Source organism: Protomyctophum bolini (genome assembly GCF_963924005.1).
Source record: "Protomyctophum bolini genome assembly, chromosome: 10".
NCBI lineage: Eukaryota > Metazoa > Chordata > Actinopteri > Myctophiformes > Myctophidae > Protomyctophum > Protomyctophum bolini.
Window position 1 is genome coordinate 31,303,490 of NC_137871.1, and position 23,658 is coordinate 31,327,147.

At 43.8% G+C, this 23,658-nt stretch overlaps 1 protein-coding gene across 1 annotated transcript in view; it reads right to left on the reverse strand.

The window, feature by feature from the left end:
• Nucleotides 1–23,658, reverse strand: part of LOC308322401 (glutamate receptor 1-like) — a gene marked incomplete at its 3' end in the record, with an annotated part of 76,604 nt that overhangs the window by 37,229 nt on the left and 15,717 nt on the right. The window contains exons 3-5 of the mRNA XM_080773633.1: nt 20,328–20,567; nt 10,320–10,504; nt 3,355–3,408 (exon numbers count right to left, since the gene is read on the reverse strand). Coding sequence (XP_080629759.1) covers nt 3,355–3,408; nt 10,320–10,504; nt 20,328–20,567 — 479 coding nt within the window. The remainder of the gene's footprint in view (nt 1–3,354; nt 3,409–10,319; nt 10,505–20,327; nt 20,568–23,658) is intronic.

Consider the following 23,658-nt stretch of genomic DNA (forward strand, 5'->3'; position numbering starts at 1 on the left):
GAGAGAGAGAAAGAGAGAAGCCACGGCTACCTTCTCTTATTACTTTTGTACAGCATTATTTAAATATAGGCATTTTCCTGTTACGACCTTTTTACAGTCTATGGTTACGACACAAGGTCCATCAGCCTTGTAACTGTGACGTTTGCTTAAGAGATTGTATGGTGAGCCAGGCTCAGCTCCAGGATGAAATGAGCAGTTGAAAATGGCGAGGGGCCACACATCATTTTTAATGTAGTAAAAAGTAATATAGTAAAAACAATATCTATATGCACCACGTCTCTGTCTGTCTGTACGGTTGTAATCCACAACCAAATCAAATATCATATTTTGCCTGATGAAGACCTATAGGTCGAAACGTTGCAATTTGTTGCCTCTAAATAAAGTAAGTCTCTGAGCTCTAGAAACTAGTGTGCGGATGTTCTTTCTCTTCCTTGAAATTTTCCTTGATGCCTGACATCCAGCACCTGGCCTAAATATAGGCATTGAGATGTGCACACAATCTTCTCTGTGATCTGGTCAGGTTCTGCCAGTGGACCTAATGATCACCTCCCCCAGCCTCTGTCTCAGCCAATAGCCATGGCAACCCCACACCTGCCATTTGATTACTTACAGTCCACGTTTCACAGTCAGTTTGCACTCTTCAGACACAGGCAGACAGGCAGATACAGAGATCTCCATATACAGTATGGGCACAAAAGGGACACAGACAGATCGTTAAAACGGGTGCTATGACAAGTTGACAACGGGTATTATTTGCATAGTTTGCTTAGTTGCATCGCTCCCAAGTAGGCCGGTGGTCGACGGGCACAGGTCTAGCGTACATGCTTATGTAGGGTAAGTGGTTTTCTCTGGTAATCTATCTCTGGTAATTATCTCCATAATAATGTCGAGTTGTGGTTGTGTTTACATGTGGGCTGTGGCAGCGCTTCAATATGTCCAATATGTACAGTGTTGTGTTAATCCCGCCTCCGATCAGCATTTGATCGGAGTATAACGTCTCTGCCCGAGAGAGACCAGATGGGAGCAGGAGGAGGAACTCACTGCTGCCCCCCCCATGAAAAAACACTTTGTTTGAAATAGACGCTCGTGATTTATAAGGTGTACATCATAATACTGTCCAATACTTCGATAGGGAAGGGGTGAAATTATGACAGGCAGTTACTGCCGTCAAAATAAAGAAGATGTGATTTGGGGCCCTAAAGATGAATACAATATCAACATCATAATACTGTCCAATACTTCGATAGGGAGGGGGGTGAAATTATGACAGGCAATATATGACGCCCCATTAAAAAAACACTTTGTGTTTGAAATTGACACTCGTGCTTTCTAAGGTGTGATTTGGGGCCCTAAAGATGAATACAAAATCAATATCAACCTCTTAATACTGTCCAAACAGCTGTGAACGCTTTCATTGAACCGGAAGTGTTTGTGTGATTAGTCATATAGCTTGAGTCTGTGCTGTGTTCTCTCAGTGTAAACAATGATTTTGTACTCGCGAGGTTGGATTAAAGTAATATTAAGCTCTAAACATTGTCCTTTATCTCAATATGAGCCCTAAAAGTGCACAACGACATTTTGGATATTTGATGACGTCACACCATGGGAGCCCTCGGAGACTAGCGATAGATGCAAAAAACTGCTAACGACCGGTAAATAAAATACTATTAATTCTGGATTAAATGACATTAAAAAAACCTGAGACTTCTCATTTTGGCACACAATGTTGCGAGCACGAATCCAGAGACTTCCCGGGTTCGGCAAATATTGTGTTAAAGAGCTGTATTAAACAGCGCCGGGACTGCTAAAATATATCTGTCTTACTCTTCCAGCCCAGAGACAGAGTGACTGGAGATAGATGAAGATGCCTGGCAGTGAAGTGGAACTTCCACTTTCCACAACGTTATATCAATCACTGTACTGTCTGTGACAGATAGAGGCAGGTGGCAGCTGGAAAAGAAAAACAACCTAAGAACAGAAATGAAAACCGTTGCCACACCCACTCCCAGTGGTGTAAATTCACTCAACTTTAAGTACAATTTGAGGCATTTTAACTGTACTTGACTAATTCCACTATAATATTACATTTGAAAACTTTTGTTACTAGTTACTTTGTCATTTTAATTTTGATTAGGAAAACATGAACCACTTCAGCCCTATACATTTAGGCCATTTGAAAATAGCAGATCTACAAGCTCACAATGCGTTGTGACGCATTGCAATGGAGTACATCTACATTGCAGTATTGATCATTATACTTAAGTAAAACATGTGAGTACTTTTTCCACCACTGCCCGCTCCCTCCCTTATTCACCCCTCTCTCCTCAGTCTCTCTATTGTGTGTGCTGCCAGGTGTCTGTATTTTATTTGATTATTATTGTCGTCTCTGCCTCATGTGGCAGTTAATGCAGTGCAGTGAGCTGGACAGGTTACTATAGAAACCGCTCTTTCCTGATGCTCGGAAGTAAGGGAGACATTCCATGAAGCCCTGATTCGCTCACAGTATGTCTCTGATCTCTGCGCACGCGCGCACACACACACACACACACACACACACACACACACACACACACACACACACACACACACACACACACACACACACACACACACACACACACACACACACACACACACACACACACACACACACACACTTGTCGCTGTTTTGGTCATTAGCATTTATTGCTGTCCAAGCTTCATCATTTAAAATGTAATCAAGCCAAACTCTCAAGACAAGAGGGCGATCTAAAATCTGCTGCAGTGATTTTTTGGGGGGCCTGACAGCTGCATATTAATGCTGCTATTATCGTAGCAATTCTCCATATCAATGTTCCCTTCATTTGGCTATTTTAGTGGGCCTGCATGCTGCCTAAATACCACGTGACATGATGGGGAAATGACAGCGAACAAAGAGAGCTATTAGTGGCTGACCTTTATGTGTCCGTCTGCCTCACTGGAGCTCTGTACTGCTTTCTATAGACGATCTTCTGTCTCCTCTCACATAGACTCACACTTCTACCTGCCACTGCGTCACCTGTTCTGTTCTACTCTGTGTGTGCGTGCATGCGTACGCCGTGCGTGCGTGCGTGCAGGTGCATGTGTACTTGCGTGTGTGTGTATGTGCGCACATGCGTGTATTGGGGGGAGGGTATTTAAAGATAAAACCACGCAGCTTGGGACAAAATGAATACGTTCAGGAGAGGTGATTTGGTATAAAGGTAATGAAGCATTTAGCATCTGGAGTCCATGTTTTTGTAGCAGCGTAAAAAAGGGAACGTAGAAGGTGAACTGAGTCAGCAGAGAATCTATGAACGCAAAACAGTGTTATTGATGCGATTGATGAGTCCTTACCAGATTAGCCAGGATGTAATGAAAACCCTTCGCATTCTTGCCTTGTTCAACAATCTGGAAGAAATTAAAGACAAAACATTCATGAGTGTGTGTGTGTGTGTGTGTGTGTGTGTGTGTGTGTGCATGTAGCGGTTTCAAATGTTATCAACCGGTAATCACCATTCACCAATATGTTCTTATCGGTATCCAGAGAACTCGCCAGTTTACCAACTCGCCGCGATTTAGTGCATTTTTGTTTTACTTCACCTTCATTTAAATTGCATTGAATTGAGAGAGAGAGAGAGAGAGAGAGAGAGAGAGAGAGAGAGAGAGAGAGAGAGAGAGATCAAATCGATGTTTTTGTATAGTGCAGTTTCACAATGTTTTCGCTTCGGCGGCAGTAATTTCCCGTACTTGCGGTAGGCAATATGTAGGAAATGTCCATGTTGCTTCATTGCGTGGTCTTGATAAGAACATATTGGTGATTATCGGTTGATAACATTCGACGCGGGTGGTGTGTGTGTGCGTGCGTGCGTGCGTGAACAGACAGACAGACAGAACACAATGTTGAATATTCATTTTACATGCTTTTCCCGTGATCTCACAGTGTGAATAATGAGGACAACAGCAGAACAGAGATCACACGTCATTCTCAATTGAGAAGTCTTCTAACAAACGGATTAATTAGAATACAGACGACATCAAAATTGCCTTAAAGCGGGTATGTCACGCCCCTCGGGAAGCTATTAAGGCTATTAACGCTAGCATCTAGATTGTGACGTAAAGTCGGGCCAGCTCAATTTGACCAATGAAATTGATCTTGTATCTGGTCTAAATGTCAGAGCGGCTCTGGGCTCTGCGAGTTAGCGTTCCTGGTGGCTATCAACTCATGCTAGTGGTTTTGAGGCCACCTTCAGCCTCATAGCTGGGTAAAAGTTTGGTGGAAAAATTACTTTTTTGCTACAAAAAACTCGCCAGAATGACACCGAGTTGACGTCCAAGTTTTAGGGAAAACTGTTGCATAATCGCAATTCCGCGCGACGGGTTCCATCGTACCCATCTTGTCTATCTGTCTCCCCCCCGCTGACACGCCCTCAGCCGGCTAAGTGCTGAACAGGGCTCACGGAGCCCTGGAGCTTCACGTAACCACTGCCTGTGACTACTCCACCTCTCTCTCTCTCTCTCTCTCTCTCACACACACACACACACACACACACACACACGCTCGCGCTCGCTCTCTCTCTCTCTCTCTCTCTCTCTCTCACACACACACACACACACACACACACACACACACACCGATATAGGGGCGGTCTCTCTCTCTCTCGCACACACGGGGGACTTCGCAGCCGGTGTGTGGTGGGCTTCAGACGGACTAGTCACGCGAAATTGCGATTATGCAACAGCTCAGTTCAGTTCAGTGCAACAACTCAATGTCATTGTAAGGAAGATTTCCGAGCAATAAAATAATTTTTTTGATTACACTTTCACCTAGTCTGACGCAAAAGGTTACCTCAAAACCACTAGCCTTTGTGCGCTAGCCACTCAGCTCGGCTAGATGCTAGGTCACGTCAGAGCCTGAGATATAGTCACGTGTCGTTTGAAACTGTTTTCATTCAGACCACGTGATGTACCTTATCAGCAATGTTAATCTCGGGCTTTGACACTCCCCCTTTAAAGAAAAAAATACCCCTGGGTCAATTAAACACACAAATGATCCTCTTGCCCTTTTCACATTCCTCCCATCTCATCTCTGCTCTCATCCGTTATTTGTGTAGTGCATGACAACTCACATTTCTCCCACATTTTCAGTGGTTTCAGTAATTAAGTGCATTTACATAAGTAATGTACTTAACCCAATCCCTCCCATTACACTAGGCAGGATCGTGAGGCCAGTGCCAGTCAAACGCGCGAAATACCACAGTAGAAGAAGAGATCCCAGGACTATCTAAAGAGGACGAGAAGCGAAGACCGTACGGAAGGAAAGAAACATGCGCAGTTGAGACCAGGAAGTTGTACATGCCCACATTTGTGGGCATGTACAACTTCCTGGACCCTGGTCTCAACTGCACATGTTTCTTTCCTTCCAGGGAGCAACATGGCGTCCACCGTACGGTCTTCGCTTCTCGTCCTCTTTAGATAGTCCTTGAGGGCAACCAGGAAGTGTACTAGCCCCCCTAATATTGTATTCATATAGACCATTAGGCTGCGATGAGTTGTTTTTGTCCGCGGATGTAAGAAGAGGGAATAAAAACCTTCAAACACAGGATTTTGGCTCATTTGGAGTATATAATTACATTAAAGAAAGAGATTTTTACTTCAGCCCTATATTATACAGTACATTTCGACCATTTAAAAATAGCCGATCTACAAGCTAACAATGCGTCACAATGCAACGCACAAATTATCGTTGTACATTTGTAAACTTGAAATGGGACATTCTGCATAATGGGTACTTTCTACTTTTGGTACTTTAAGTACATGTTGATGCCAATACTTTTGTACTTTTACTCAAGTGCATTTTTAATTTGAATAATTACTTGTAATGAAGTAGTTGTAATCTACACTACGGTATTGACACTTTTACTTAGACGCAACAATTGAGCACTTCTTCCACCACTGCACACTTTCCCATTATGTGTGGTGTGGTTACATATTTGCTTGAACATGTTAACATGTCTGCGAGTGTATGTGTGTGTGTGTGTGTGTGTGTGTGTGTGTGTGTGTGTGTGTACGTGTGTGCATGTTCAATGTTGCTCGGGTGGATGGCAGGCGGTGGCATTTGTTATTAATGGTGACCCCAGCACACAGCAGGCCCTGAAGCTCTGCCTGGGGCTTGGAATGTCTACACAGTCCTGAGTTAAATGAGTTGATCATTTAGCTCTGAGTGTGGAATGGCCCATTTCTACACCCCCAGAGAGTTAAATGAATGCTCAGGGTTTTGCAGTGTGTTGTATGGAGATGCAGGGGATGCAAGTACAGCTTCACACTGCTTACACGATGAACTCTCAGCCTGAAATGTCTGTCTCTGAGGAACATTTTACAGCTTTCAGCAGACATCTTGTATGTCCAAAACTCTTAGGGCCCTATTTTCGCCAGTCTTATACCCCTTATCCCTAAATTTATTTGCCTTTTTTTCCTTTTTTTCTATTACTATTTTGAATGTTTTCAAAATAGGAAAACAAAAGGCAAAGAAGTTCTGGAAGGGGCATAGCATGTATTCATGAAATGAAAAAATTAAAAGTAAAAAATTAAAAGAAAGATGTTTTATGAGATTCTTAGTCACAAGCTCTTTTAATTTGTTAACCACTTTCAATCCGGCCTCCCTATGGACAAATGTTTCCTATTATCACTAAATATTTTTGATAAGGCTAATGTTGTAACAACACTGACATCTCACAGTGGATGTCCTACGGATGTCCTACAACCACCTCAAACTGAACCCAGACAAGACTGAGCTTCTCTTCTTCCCAGCTAAGTCCTGCCCTATGCGGGAACTAACTATTTCCGTAGTAACGTCTGTCCCAACAGCCAGGAATATTGGTGTTGTCCTGGACAGTCAGCTCTCGTTCAAAACTCACATCACAGCTGTCACTCGATCCTGTAGGTTCACACTCTATAACATACGACGAATTAGACCGTTCCTCACCCAGGAATCAGCCCAGCTCCTAATCCAGACAACAGTCTTGTCAAAACTCGACTATTGTAACTCCCTCCTTACTGGCCTACCAGAATGTGCACTTAGACCTCTCCAGCTGATCCAAAATGCCGCAGCTCGCTTGGTCTTCAACCAGCCAAAATTCTCACATGTCTCCCCCCTGCTCCGCTCCCTCCACTGGCTCCCGGTCGCTGCCCGCACAGAATACAAAACTCTGATGCTGGCATTCAAAGCAACCAAAGGTATGGCTCCCCCATATCTTGCAAGTATGATCGAACCCTACAAACCCTCCCGCTCACTCAGATCAGCCAACGCAGGGAAGCTGGAAGTACCCTCACTAAAAACGCCGGGACAACGCTCCACACGTCCCAAACTCTTCTCCCTTCTGGCTCCAAAACTGTGGAATGCACTTCCCATTGCAGTCAGAACTGCAGCATCACTCCCAATCTTCCGCAGTAGTTTGAAAACCCACCTTTTCAGACTCCATCATGGCCCATAGCACTTACCCCACCCCCTTAGATAGCAATTCTGTAGACTTAGATAGCATTTGATACAGACTTATAGCATGTTATGTAAACAGCATAAGTGCATTGTATGTAGTCATAGCACGTCATAGTACATAATGTATATCATAGTAGTATAGATGCAGTGGCGGTGCGTCCATAGGGGGCGCTGGTGCGCCGCACCACCATGCCCACCCCCTGAATAAAACGTGAATAAGAATGACTGAGAAACGAAATCTACAGCCTGTAATTTATTTAAAATTAGCAATCCAGAAACGTTAATATTATATAATATAAGTAGCCACTAACCAAAGGCAGTGTTTAAAAGTTGTAATATGCTGCCACGTTAGTATTATGCCTCCATGAAATGTCAAATGTTATTTACGTTGTATGACGTTTCTGATTGGTTAGTGTGTGTCACGTGTTGGTGCGCGAGCGGCGATCATCTGGAGCTATATTCTCAGCACTGAAGAGTAATGCATTGCGGTACACAGGTCTTCAATACAAACTATAGGAAGCCACTGGGTCGCGAAATATGTGCGATCCATGACGTTATTCACACCACGAAACACTTGGGGGCAGCATACACATCACAGCACAGTTTGACATAGGGTTTAACACACAGCCACAACACAACAACATACGCTAGAAAAACGAGGGATGAGACAGATGAATGGAGCCAGGTAAAGTCAATATAATAATAGTTTAATTCACTTGCATAATGGAAAAATAAGAGGAAAAATAAAACTCTGTGAAATCACTGCAGAAAACACCATTTGAGAGAAGGACACTGCAAGAAAGAGAGCTGGGTCCAGACAAACCTGATGTAATCATCACAAATGTATGTACAAAAAGTAAAAATTAAGCCATAAGGTGGCAGAGTCATGGCTTTGAGGGTTATTTTATAAGGACGTTTTGTTTATGTTTTTGTTAATGTTAAAGCCACTGTAGCAAGGTCATGTGGCTTTGAGCCATTGCACTTTTTTATGGCACTGGTCCTTCTGTCTCAGGTTTGTTTCTTTAACCCTATATGAACCTTTTGTTACATTTTGATGTATTTAATAAACCTTAGACAGGCTCCCTTAGTAGATATATTTCATAAACTTTAGACAGGCTCCCTCAGTAGATATTTAATCTATGATACCTAGTGCATTTCTTGATTTTGTTATAGCGCCCTCCCTAGGACAAATGTCACCGGCCGCCACTGTATAGATGTATAGCTTATATGTATAGTTTCATTATAGATATTCCACTGTTACTTTCTTAGCTTACGCATGTTTCATGATAAATGTTTTTTATGTGATGTATTCCCCATGCTTTTTGTTCTTGCTTAATGTAAGTCGCTCTGGATTAAGAGCGTCTGCTAAATGCCTAAATTGTAAATTGTAAAATATTTGTTTAAAAAAGGGGGAAAAAACTTCAACCACGAGAACAGTCTGTTATTCAATCATTCAATCAATCGATCAATCAATCAATAAATTCAGGAGCGTACTTATGTATTCTGTGGATGCTCTCTGTCTAAGGTGAGATGCTGTCAATGGTGTTATCTGAAAGAAGAGCTGTGTTCTGGTACCAGATGGACACTGGAGACTCTACTGCAGTTTAAAGGAGTGGTTCTTAAAGTGGGTTACGGGGACAAGCAGGGGTCCTTGGGGGGGGGGGATTGCAGGCGGTCCCCAACAAAATGATTAACGGGCATTTGAAAATAGATGTGACGCTTTGTGAGATCTACTATTTTCAAGAGAATCTTGAAATAGAAATGTGACACATGTGGAATAGGTTTGAAATATTTGAAAAACAAATATTGTATGGCATCCCTGGCGCAAGACAGACAGACCATAATGTACAATAATGTCCGGGGCCAAATACATACAATTTGGGGGTCCTTGGCATGCAAAGGTTTGAGAACTGCACCTGGTTTAGAGGGCAAAGGAGGCTCGGGTGTGTGTGTGCTTGTGTGTGTGTGCGTGTGTGTGTGTGTGTGTGTGTGTGTGTGTGTGTGTGTGTGTGTGTGTGTGTGTGTGTGTGTGTGTGTGTGTGTGTGTGTGTGTGTGTGTGTGTGCGCGCGTGCGTGTGTGCGTGCGTGCGTGCGTGCGTGCGTGCGTGTGTGTGTGCGTACATGCCTGGAGCAGATGTGTGTGATGGATGGTTGCTGTCTGAAAGCAGAACTTCTCAGGCTCAGCTCCTGTAAACTGGTGGGAACTGATGCAATAACCTTAACTGTGCACACCAGGCCATCAATAACACTCGTCCTGTGCCTGGCCTGCTACAGACTTGGGAGAAGTGTGTGTGTGTGTGTGTGTGTGTGTGTGTGTGTGGACAGGATCAGGATCCTATGGCAGTACAGTGGTGAAATGTCAGCACTAGCTATTTTTTTTGTTTTAATTTACTATTCGACTATTCAACTAGTCGACTAGTAAATCAATTTATTATTATTATATATTTTTTTTACAAACTCACTAGAAGTGAAAGCTCTAGTCAGCTCCATGTTATTTATCTCTCCTGTCCTTTGATGCTCCAGGAGACTAAACACAGCTTGGCCCTTTTTCTATCCTTCCTCCTTTGTTCATCTGATAAGCACCTGCAAAAACCTGGCACTGTGCCTTTGTGGAAGAATAAATGTGTTTTTTTTTTTCAATTTTGGCTAAAGGTGTGATGTCATGTCTGGAAAATAAGGTAGGGTATGTGGACTGGCTTCTAAAATTCAAATAAATCAAACTACCATGGCAGTAAAAGGTAAAGTATAAATGCATGGCTGGAGTGCCACATTATGCGAGTAAAAATAGCACCCTGGCAACAGCAGACAGCAGGAAGCTTTTCTTGACCTTTTTGAGGATGCCGGTGAGCCTCTCTGTCTCACAGTCGATGATGATCTGTCCCTCCTTCCTCTTGTCCAGGTCCTGGAACACCTTCTGGAAGGAGGCCTCCGTCATCGTCTCCACGTTGACCGAGGTCACCAGCCAGTTCCTCTCGGCCGCTGTGTCCAGAAGCTTCTGCAGTACAGACAGTCCTGGGAGGGTGGAGAAGGGTTCAGAGGTCAGGTGGAAGCAAGGGACCGTGGGGCGAAATCAGACCTGTATCAACGGCTTCTGACATACATAGTGCATCGTAATGCATAGTTGCATCAGCAGCCCAACCCAGTAGTCACTTTGAGTGGCACTTCCCGAATCCACGGCCACGGGTGAACATATGTACTTCATGTTGGACATTACTATCCCTAACCCAAACCCTAACCGTAGTTTTAACCGGCCATTCATGTCGGACTCCGTGGCCTCAGTCTTAACCGGCCACGGTCTAAAGCGTTACTAAAAAGTTGTTTGCGGTTGGCACAAAAATAGTGGCGTAAGCAGGATTCGAACCCAGGAGGTATGGATTGAAGGTCAATTGACTAACGAGTCATGCTGCGAGCTCCGGGAGTTCATGAAAACCACGTTAATTAAGTTCTTGGCGTTCTATGAGTTACGATAAATTTGCTGAAAAGACGAAATTGAAGTGGGGAGGAGGCTTTACCTCCGCTTTATCGCTTGCTCATGATCAGAGCTTCCGTGCTCCAGACTGTATGACAAGCATGTGTAAATTGTGACAGGCAACAGTCTGGCACGCAAGACTATTATCTTTTCAACCTCATCTGTTGACTCCATATGCTGTGCTCATCCATGCTGCAACTCTGCCCAACCCACACTGGTGCATGCGCTACATCCATACCTCAAATATAAAAAATGTGAATTGCAGGAGATTCCCGTCCACTCCCATGTTAGAGGATTTTCTAAAACGCCTCTATCTCCGCTCCTGTATCGTTCCACTTCTGCATCCACCACCTTTGCATTTTCGACAGACCTTAAAAAGGACTGCATGGAACGTTTGACAAACTTTTGTTTTCACAAACGCGATGCATAACTATAGATGTATTGTACCAGAATGCGATGCACATTTATAGATGTATTGTACCAGAATCAATTGAAAAACCTTTCTCAGTTTATGTGATATTACAGTCGCTCATTGTGTTAATTACTCAATGTATGACCAAACAGTGACTCGTAGCTCTCGGCATACAGCAGAAATCTAGTCATATAATATGCACATAAAAAAAAAAAAATGGGGACCCCCTTGACAACGAGTCGCTGCAACTCAAGGGACTTGGGATCCCCTAGTGAAATTTCTAAATAATACAAATCATATAGAAACAACAAATTAAAACAGTTTTAGTGCCAGGAATGGTATACTCCAGGTTACTGTCGCTGCAATATACGACATACCCGCCTTTTGTTTTATGTGTTTAATCCGCCGTATTGTAATAAATAAAAAGAAACTCCGTCTTCGCCGCGGAGATAGAGACTAGATGCTTTCGTTTTGATGACGAAACCGGAAATCGTCACATGCTGTGGGCTGCTAGGGCTTCTGGGAAATTGAGGCCAATGCAAATGAATGGGGTACAACGCCTCATGGAGACGGGTCTTGTGCTGCGTCTTCCGGGTGTACCAAGATGGCGGGTGGTGCGATCGAATCACAACAAACCGAGGTACCTTTTTTCGCTGGATTTTCGCGGATTAAAAGCCCAAATAATTCAGCGTATGCTCTAAGGTAATACAACAATCTCGGCAGTGAAGGGGGGTTGATTAAAATGCGGGTTACGCGTTTAAGTCAAACTGTTAAGTTTGCTACTTTTCTTCAAGAATGCCTACAGGGCAGTTTCTATTTTATTTATTTTATTTTATTTTTGCCATTTGGGGTCCTGACTATTCCGGACTGCAATTGTCACTACAATAGCATTAGTCCACTGCATATATCGGGAGTAGTGTCCGAAATCCTCACTACTATAGTGCACCAAAACTGGACCCCCACATGGGGAGTCGGGAGTAGGGGTCCCTGAATACATCGGACGTGATGACAACGAAGAGTTAACCGTATAAGCCGGTGAACTGTTTACAGAGTTGCCATCTTAACGTGACCACCAAGTTATGGATGACTCGTCGATATGATTTTACATAAAGCTATTTCTTTCCACAACGCGGGACAGCAGCATAGTTCTATTACTGTATGCGTTAAAAGACAAATGAACACGGCTCACAACCAGTGGTGTAAAGTACATTTATTTATACTCAAGTACTGTACTTAAGTACAATTTTGAGGTATTTGTACTTTACCTGAGTATTTCCAATTTCCAATACTTTTACTTCTACTCCACTACATCTCAGAGGCAAATATTGGTCTTTTACTCCACTACATTTATATGAAAACTTTAGTGACTAGTTTCTTTGGAGATTTTGATTATTATTACAAAACATACATTAACCACGTCAGCCCTATATACATTTTGGCCATTTGAAAGCAGCTGATCTACAAGATTGTAGATCTGCTATTTTAAAAAGATTATATACATTCTGCACAATTAGTACGTTAGCCAATAGGTTTGCAGTACATTAAGGCCTCACTCACACCTTTCGATCTAGCATACAATATTGACGCATGCTAGATGTAAGCAAGATGTAAGTGTCATGGCCGCCCCAATGCATTTCCAATGGAAGTTACATGGTTTGATACAAGCTGTTGTATGGCTTTCGGCTGTGTTTCGACTGCCCCCCTCCCCCTCATACAACACAAATGTTGTGTCAAACCATGTGACTCCCATTGGAAATGCATTGGGGCAAGATGTATCACACCCTTTGTATACAACAAGCATACATCAGTCTGTTGCGAAGGTGTGAGTGAGGCCTATATGAATTCCTGATTTTTACTTGTAACAGAGTATTTCTACATTGCAGTATTGACACTTTTACTTAAGTAAAACATTTGAGTACTTTTTTCCCACCACTGCCCGTCTGTAAGACTTTACATAAAGCAATTTCTTTCCACAACATGGGACATGAACAAATGATGTGTCTGGCTTCAGAGCGTGCACCGTTCCATTACTGTATGCGCTCAAAGACAAATGAACACAACAGCGCACAACAACCCAAACAGCTCTCCTCCCACAGAAACCCTGCAGATCTGTATCTGATTAACATATCCGTCAGAATGAAAACCGAGGGAGTGTAGACAGTTCATTAGGCCCACAGGTGTGTACAGGTGAGTTATCATCACTGCTCTTACAGCTCTGGGCTGAACAATCCTACCTCCCTATCAACACCCGCCTAACACATCATCAGCAGTGGTGGGAAGTAACTAACTGTGTTTATCTTTCAAAAATAGCAGACCTACAAGCTCATAGCGAGCCACCGAGTGGCGCGCTATGAGCTATGAGATCTGCTCATAGCTATGAGATCTGCTATTTTTTTTTTCTTTTTTAATATATTTTTTTTATCCCACGATTTTGTAACCCATTTTTCACCCCTGTGCCAATCATCTACTGTGATCCTGGGCTCTACACACCCTCCGCCAACCTGGGGAGAGCAACGGACTTAACTCATGCTCCCTTCATGCCTGAGTGTCCAAGTTGCTCCTTTACACCTGACAGGGGGGAATTTCCCTGGTTGGACGTAGCGCGTGGAAGGAGGAACACGTTATTCCAACCAGTTCCTTTCCCCTCCATCAGGCGTCCCGGCTGGCCAGGGGGAGGCAGTTTAGAGACCAGGATTACTGCATGTTTTTGTGAGTGTACCTACCCTAGGGGACACGGGGAGAACATGCAAACTCCACACAGAAAGGCCCTTTTGCCAACCCCGCCTTCGGGTATGGGCACTGATGACGCAGGAAACACGCCGCCAGCACCCACAGTGCCCCGAGCGGGAATCGAACCCAGGACCTTCTAGCTGTGAGGCGACAGCACTACCAACTGTGCAGATCTGCTATTTTCAAAAGACTTTCATACATTTGAAAACATGAAATGGGACAGTCTGCATAACGAGTACTTTCTTCTTTTAGACTTTTACTCGTAACAGAGTATTTCTATATTGCAGTATTGATACTTTTACCATTGAGTACTTTTTCCACCTCTGATAATCAGGTCGTGCGTGCAGGTAGGATATGGCATGATCACAGTCAGATTGACATCCTCCCGGCACCAATTACACACAGCCCCGCTCCCCGCTCTCATTTGATAGGCTGCTAATGCACCGTGATATTTTTGCAAAGCCAATGGGCTGAATATTCATGCTGACACAGGAAATAAAGAGGCAATTAGCGAACACATTGATTCTGTCTCTGGATTTACAATGTGTGATTGTAAGCCGTTACCGTTACACGCACCGCCACTGGTGGATGCAAAACCAATCACATTCCTCAGGTCCGTAGCCGCGCAACAGGCATCTCACAATGCATGGCGATGTGTTGTGAGCTTGTCAGGTCTGCTATTTTGCCTAATCTTTTCCTAATTCTGCTGAATGGTCGCCTAGTATGACCTGCCCACAAATGGCAGAGCATAACACAGGGCATTCCAAAGCACGAGTCTGCATTGCAACACCCTCATTAGGGCACTTACCAATGCTGATTTTTGGTATTCGACTATTAATACCTAATATTACTCCTGTGGAAGGGTTATCTTATATTAATTTACTTGTATTGATCCTATAAACAATTTAATATAGGTATGCTATTGACCACTCAATTCATAATGTTCCAATTCGGGGGGCTCTGGCTCATGGACTAGGAGCCGGGCCGGTTCAACCCTGGTGGAGAAGGAGGCCTGTGTGTCTAAAGGAGTTGTAAATACATGTGAGCCCACGGTAACATGGCAGCGGAGTGGGGAGGAAATGATCCTGTATAGGGCTGCATATTTAGCAGGTAAAATACAGTATTGAAATGCATTATCTGGAAAGGTATAGCCGCAAACCTATGGGCCATTTCATGTTGCCACGCTCTCATTCAGTGCTTCTCACGGGTGAATAATCGTAGTCCGTGGCACTAACAGATTTAAATGGGAGCCATGAAATCGATGACATGCATGGGAACACAGTGGGCGGTAGATTATTTCCATGCGTAAGGCCAGTGGGGACTGGGGACCAGGAGAGACGTTGCCTTCATGCCGTGTCTGATTCTTGTTTCAGCACCATGGAGAGCTCCACAAGTGAAGTACAATGTACATATCACCCATCAACTATATCAGCCAGACATAGTAGCCAAACCCCTTGCATCCAGCCGCCAAACCCAGTAGTCACTTTGAGTGGCACTGCCACAGTTGTGATAAATTGCTTTCTGACAATAGCATTCTGGTAACTGCCTTTCTGACAGAAATACCATTATTGCATTTCTGATAGAAATACAGCGTGATAAATAGCGATGTATGTTGGACATTACATTACATTACTAACCTATAACCCTAATCTCACAGGGAAGCCACGGGTGAGTCTTAACCGGCCACATATGTCGGACTCCGTTGCGGTGTAAAACTTTACTTTATTATCGGCAAAAATAAGTTGTTTGCGGTTGGCACGAAAATCGTGGCGCAAGCAGGATTCAATATAGCAGGTGTGGGTTGGGAGTCTAATGATTAGCGAGGCACACCACTGTGGCCGGTGCTGAGATAGGGCATTCGGTCTGTATTAGAATAATTATGACAACGCCCAACTCATCTAAAAAGAAAGAAACCCCGCCCAGTAGGGGAGGGGTAGGGGCCCCATATTTCTGGCAGATGTAGTTGAGGGGTGATTTCTCCATTCTGGCCGCACGCACGATGCAAAAGCATTGATGGACACACAAGAGGCAGGCACGCGCACCAGTGTTGATTTTTGACAGAATTGTTTTTTTAATTTGTTTTAGTCATAGTCGTTTGAATAAAATGTATTTCGTTTTAGTTATATTTTAGTCATCTGAAATATTTTAGTTTTAGCCTAGTTTTAGTAAACTAAATATACAGTTGATGAGTCCAACACCGGAACGCAACAAACCAAGGAAATGACTTGACTTTTAGTTCTACTGGATCTCCACTAGTCCCTCACTAACATTTTAGTCTAGTTTGTATCTGTTGACGAAATTGTCAATTTATTTAGCCTTAGTTTTAGTACAGTTCCGCATGGTAAGATGTTGAGCCAACTCGGCACTACAATATAACTTTATGACAGTGAGAAGTGAGAATGTGTAGGTTTAGAAGATGAATGGAATTGAAAGTTGTTTCTTTTTCATCACAGACATGTGACAGAGTGTTGGAGCAACACATTTCAATCATGAACAGAGAGCTGGTGGCAGATTATCATGGATCATGGATATGCTTATTATCATATTACATCAGAAGGAACTGTCCTTCACTTAGGCCTGCAGTCCTTACATCATTACTTGCTTCCTTTTCTTCCTTTTTCTTTAACGTCATGCGTCAGGTGTTTCTCCTATATTATATTATATATTCAACAATATTTATTGTTTAAACATTACATTATTTTATTTTATGTTTTAACAGCACTACTGAATACTTCCATGCCTTTTCCAGGGAAGCTAGCTAGCAGGCTGATGCAAACCAATAAATCAGAGCCAGTCTGGTGGAGGCTAGTCAAGGTACAAATTGTCCCCCTAAGGCCTCCAGGAGCTATAGGAGAATAATATCATAATGGAATCTGGCCACCATAAGTATACCCTTTTGGCCAGCGGCAACAAATGCACACCCGAGCATCAGCTTATTACCTTCTAAAATACAATTTTGAAAAAAAGCATTTTCTGAATATTGTTTATTATAGGTTTAATAATTTGTTTTTCCCTTCAAGCTTTTGAAAACATGTCATTGTTCTGTGTTTTTCTAGCACCTAATATCTTATCTCAGGTATTTCAGGTTTAAATATGTAGATTTTTTTTTGTTTCTTGTTTTTGTTGTTTGATCTCCTTTCCCACTTGCCCCGTCCTTCTTCTCCCCTCTCTTTTTGTCTTATGGAAATAACAATACGATGGGAACTATACACAAAAACAAATTGCACCCACTTTGTAAACTTTGTGATGTGACCAGGAAGCTGATTCTTAATATTCTGATGTGACAGGGGTGGCATTTCTTCCTCGAGCTAGTCATGGGAATGTGCAAAGTTTCAAGTCAAACGCACCCTGAATTCATGATTTGATGCATTTTGTTCAAAACATAACCCGACTCCGCCAGATTGCAGCAGTATTGAGATCACACGTTCCCTCCTCCTGCCTGCATCTGGTCTCTCTCAAGCAAACGATGAACCCGAAGCATCGGGACAAAAATCTGATACCTCCATAATAATTTAAAGTTGTAGTCTTAGGTTGTGTTTACATTTGCGCTGTGACAGCGCTTCAATATGTCACCAGTCTCGCATTGATCTCTCATATCGCTCCGATCAGTAGTGGTTCGGAATACATCGTCTCTGCCTGAGAAAGACCAGATGGAAGCAGGAGGAGGCATTGTAACGAGGACAGACTCCATATCCCAGGGGTCTAGGGCATTGTAACGGGGACAGACTCCATCTCCCAGGGGTCTAGGGCATTGTAACGGTGACAGACTCCACCTCCCAGGGGTCTTGCGTTGTGAGCTTGTAGATCTGCTATTTTCAGCATGCAACCAAGTGTAAAATGACTTATACTGGATCTCTTGTCCACTAGTCACTTCCTAACATTTTTGTCTAGTTTTTATTTGCTGACAAAATTGTCAATATATTTAGTCTTAATTTTAGTCATCATAGATTCGTTTTAATTTAGTTTTTGTCAGTGAAAAAAGGTAGTCGACGAAATGTTTTTGTCATAGTTTGACCTGCATGACATGACAGACGAATGTGAAAAAATTGGGTGAGAGGTTTTGCTCTGGTGTGTGTGCACAGTTGCACGGTACATGGACACGCGCGTGGACGGACAGTCGGTGCCGATGGCCGGACGGACGCCTTTGGCGTGGCAGAGACAATTATGAGATTGCAATTACAGCAACAGCTATGTATTTATTGCTGTCATTTTTTCACTCTAGGTAATGGACTTAAAATGTAATATTTATAAGAGAAAGAAAATAAATTCGTCAAATTTAATTATTAAAGTGTTTTGACCTAACCTTTGACTCAGTGTGGTCCTCAAAGCAAAGTAAAAGGCTTTGATACATGTAGAATAATTCACGCACGCACACGCACACACACACACACACACACACACACACACACACACACACACACACACACACACACACACACACACACAAGCCTGTGTTCTGGACAAAGACTGTTGAATCCTATAGTGGCAGCCAAGACTATCAACAAAGCTGCACCACGCTTCACTGACCATAGGTACACAACAAAAGGTAGGCTACAGATGCTCGCCTCTCACACACGGCACGCATACATGTCATGTACGGTCATGCTTCAACACATACACCACTTGGGGCAGATGGTACAGCATTATGGGAAGGTTACAGCTGATTGGATCAGGCCAGGGGAGGAGGGGTGTGTGCTGTTGACAGGTCCGTTGTCTCCCTGTTTGTTCGGGGGCATTCAAAGAACACGCTCTAATTGTACGACCTAAAGAACACGCTCTAATTGTACGATTCCTGTTCTTCTTCAACCCCCACCACGTACGTGCTGACAAAAGAACAGTCCAACGCCACACTGCTTATGTGGGCGGCTGTGAAAAACTGTGCCCTGAATGGCTTAATCTTTCATTCCCATTGTGTGATTTATCTGTTGGCCGGTGCCAGGTCAATATTTCTTTCCTGGCTGGGTCGTCGGTCTGTACAGAGACACTGGAAGAGAATAAATGTGTCTGTGCCGCGCAATGTCTACATTTGACCCCATTCAGAGGGTGACTAACTGCAGTTTGGGTGCTTGCAGGCACCGTGTCTTTCTTCAGTGCAGTGGGACAGCTCAGTGCTCAGTGCATCCCAGGGTAAAAGCCTAAAAGGGGAGTATTTTCTGGGCCCTGGGGGAGGGGAATTTGATTTTAACCGTTTCCACACAGCTGATGGCTTTGGATGATGAGGTGGTTAAACGTCTTGCTCAGGGAGACCTCAACACACACACCTGGGCGAGAGCCTGGTGTTGAACCGGCAACCTTAATACGGCCCTGTTCCCCCCGCCCATTTCTGGCCTTTTGGTTTACCATCTGATGAAGCCATAGCAATGATGAACCACCAAGTCTGAGCACTGGCTGTGAACCAGATTGTGCACTCTCGAACGAAGCTGTCATTTAAAGGAGAATTCCGGATTAGCTGTTTTCGTAACTTTATCTGTTGTTGTTATTTCGGTAGACAGACAGACAGTGGTACAGGTGAAAAATGACATAACATCCAGAGCACAGTGTAGCTCTGACCGTGCATGCTGGGGCTAAGTCGCTTATTTTGAAGGCTCAAAAAATTATATATTTTTTTCTACACATCTGTCTTTCATAATGACTAAATACGTTGCACAGTGTTTTTTCCCAAGGGGCTTCTGTAACAAGGCGAACGAGCCTAAGACCCAGCGAGCATGCTGAGCTGCAGTCCGCTCTGAAGTCTGAATGTTGTTTATCCTCTAGATCACATTACGGTGAGAAAAGAGAAGGAATTCTCCTTTAAACAAGGTGTACTGTATTGCAGTGTTTTGTGTGTAATGATTTTTGCAGGGAAACATACCAATGAATATCTTATCCTTGGGAATGAAAGAGGAATAAATTATGATAATGTAGATTTGTATTCACATTCACAACCTAGAAGGAAAATAGGCTGATATCAATGCACACTCGGCATATACATTATATGGGCACAGTTGATTATCAACTACCTACCTGAGTCGGAGCTGTACATGTAGACAAGGTTACTGTAACAGGCAGCAGGCTGTATCAACTCTGTATAATAATCTAGACGAGACTGGCGTGTATCCTCATGTGTGGCTTTATTGACAACTCTTATTAATGTAACACCTGAATAGCTGGGTGCGTCACCTAATGTGTTCCCCGTACCTGCACACATAGGTTCCTATGCATATCTGCAGTTACTGCCAGCCTACCTGAGTCAGAGCTGTACATGTAGACGAACTTGGTCCATCCGTAGTGGTCGATCACGCCCACCAGGGCGTCCTGGAGCTCGGGCCTCAGCTGGATGACGAACTGGTTGGCCGCCTCGATGGGGAAGGACGGCGTGACGAAGCACACGTGCAGCGCCCCGCAGAAGGACATGAGCATGTTCACCGTCCTCCTGTCGTACAGGCCAATGATGGCGTAGACGCCTTTGGAGAACTGCGAGCAGACTGCCATGAGGGGGACATGATAGTGGGAGAAACAGAGAGGAGGGAGAGGAGGTTGTGGGGAAAAGGAGAGACAGAAATGATGACAATGTTATTCCTTGAAGCTATGGCTTGAATCTTTGCATCGTTTGTGGTGGTTGGGAATAATCCATGACTCTCTTGTTATTCTGTGTTTTGCAATCTTCTGCTTTCACCGTGCACCAGTCATGGTGCATTCTCGCAGAGATCAAAAGGCTCTCTCTAGTGCTGCTTTGCCGTGCTTTGCCCTGGCATGATAAAAGAGTCTGATGTTAGGAAGCAAAAACCAATACCAGGAAAAGTGACTTCAAACAGTGATGCCGTTTCAATGTGAGGAGCACATTTCAAACAGAGTTACACATGATCATACTGAAGCATAAGCACCACACCTCAGTGATGTTGCTATGAACACGTACTGTACAACCTTTGTCGCATAGAACTATGACATGATGCATTAAAATCACTGTCAATCCGTCCAGGAGATGCACATGATTTGTACCCAGATTCTGTTGTGAACAACCTCTCTAAACGCAATTTTTACTCACAAGTCACATACTTGTGTGTAAAAATAACCCCCAACATCTGTGCCAAAATGACATAGCCCTTGGCAATTCACCAGAATACATAACATTTATGAAAACATAGTGGCTTTTCAAAATGTCATCAGGACCCTGCAGCAAGAGGTAAGTTTGTGATTTGGATTCAAACCAAATTCTGGGAATCACAGTTTTAACAGATATGGGAGTTACTGGAAGTGTCGCCAAAAAGACCACAAAAATGGATGTTACACAGTAAGACATTACATGGATGCATACCATTAAAGGATGGGGGTGCATACGTTTGTTAGACATGCTAACAGTCCGGCAGGCATTAGTCCGACAACACCGTTGCCTCCGACATGCGCGGCCGGTTAAAACTAACCCGTGGCCAGTTAAAACCGAACCTGTGTGGCAGGTTACAACTCACCCGTGGCTTCCAGTGAGGTCAGGATTAGGCTTGTGTTGTGCGTAGGGTGTCGGGCTATGACACACTATCATGCTAGCTAGATTATCAGAGCGTCTGTCTTGAGAGACGACAGGATTAATGAAGGCTACTGTATATTCATGTCCTGCAAACACTTTCATCAGCCGTGGGTTAAAGGTTCACTCAAACAGACTCTGAGAGGGACATAAACTTGCCTGACACAAATCCTCCTCCACTCAACCATCCATGGCTAATAACTGTCTAATAAAAACAGAGAGCATGTTGTTGTCCCTCTAGTCTAATAGCTAATCAGCTATGTTAATGACAGCAGAGGTCTCACACACACACACAGGAAAAAGTGACAGTTGAGATTATCCTATTTATACCGTATAGGACATGTGGAAACGTCATAGCTAATCCAAACGACAGATTGCTAGGACGTGTACACACATCCTAGCACATTTTCATTGATATCAAACGAGAGAAAAATATACAGATTTTTTCTTGGGTTGGCTGTTTGCGCATGCTTGTTGCAGTTCACATCCCTATATACGGCTCAGAAAGAATGCCTCGTATCTCCTAATCTAGGGAGTTCTCCGTGGTTTTGACCAGATGGATAAACTCTTAATTTCTGACTTCAACGTGCCTCTCGTTCAAAATATGAACTCAAGGGATTATTCAGAGACTTTATCGCAATGATAGCGAGGTAAGCAAGCAAAAATATTTCTCTCATGTTTTTGTCCGGAACGGAAGGGGGGGCTTACAGAGTAATAGCGGCCATATCTGCGCGGCACCCCGAGCTGTTATTTTGAAAGAAATCCCGGCGCTGATTGTATTCAACATAAAGTGAAGAAAGGTGCGTGCGTGTGTGCGTGCGTGCGTACATGTACATTGTGCACAACAAACCAAACAACATGCCAGAATACAAACAAACAAAAAGGCAAAAAAGATTTGCATTTAAAATAATAATCTTACGAGGCAGACACTGAGAGCAATCAAGAGTGTGAGAGCACTCCCTTCATCACCACAACATAACATCTCTCTCTGTCTCTCTGTCTCACACCTTCCCGGTTCCCGCTCTGAGCTATACTGTCTCTCGCCCCCAGGCTGTTTCTCTCTCACCACCTCCAATCATGGTTCCCCCCCACAGCCCCCACCGCCTGCCCCTAAATAAACACTTTGCCTGGGCAGCAGATCAGAGCCTGGCCCAGACCAAAACGCTCCAGGTGGGGGGTCGATCAACCCTCGCTCAGCACATAATGCCTCCATCTGCGCATCAGCGCTATAGCAGGTGGAGAGGGAGGGAGAGGGAAGGCCAGATCCCTCCATCAGTGCTATAGCAGGTGGAGAGGGAGGGAGAGGGAAGGCCAGATCCCTCCATCAGTGCTATAGCAGGTGGAGAGGGAGGGATAGGGAAGGCCCCGATCCCTCCATCACTCACTCCTCTGCAATAAAGGTGCTAGAGTGCCAGCAGATATGGCAGATTTGACTATATGAAACCTTCCGTGGAGGCATAATGAGTTCTGACCTCACGCTGGTCACGCTAATGTCTCTCTAGAAGTGTTAATATTCCAAACGAGAGGCATGCTGAAGTCAGAAATGAAAACAGAACATTTTATTGTCCATCTGGTCAAAACCATGGAGAGTTCCCTAGATTAGGAGTTACGAGCCATTCTTTTGGAGCCGTAAACAAGGAAGTGAACGGCAGCTTTCGATTTTTTGTTTTTAGTTTTATATCAATAAAAAAGCCTTAAAGACGTGTATGTACACAGCCAAGGCCTCCTGCAGTTTGATTAGAAAAGACAAAAAATAAAGTATAATTTTGATTTGTACTTTAATTGAGTATACAAATATTGTACGTTTACTACATTGCATTTATTTGAAATGCGTCGCGATATGAGTTTGTAGATGTGCTATTTTCTCTTCTCAGGGTCTTGTTCACGAGTGATGGTAGGATGGAGAAGGAGATCAGCCGGGGAATCGGAGAGGCAGGGGCGGTATTGCAGTCGCTGCCTGTACCGCACGAAAAGAGAGTTGAGCCAGAAGGTAACGCTCTCTGTGTGTCTACCAAGCAATCTTCGTTCCTACTCTCACCTATGGTCATGAAGTGTGG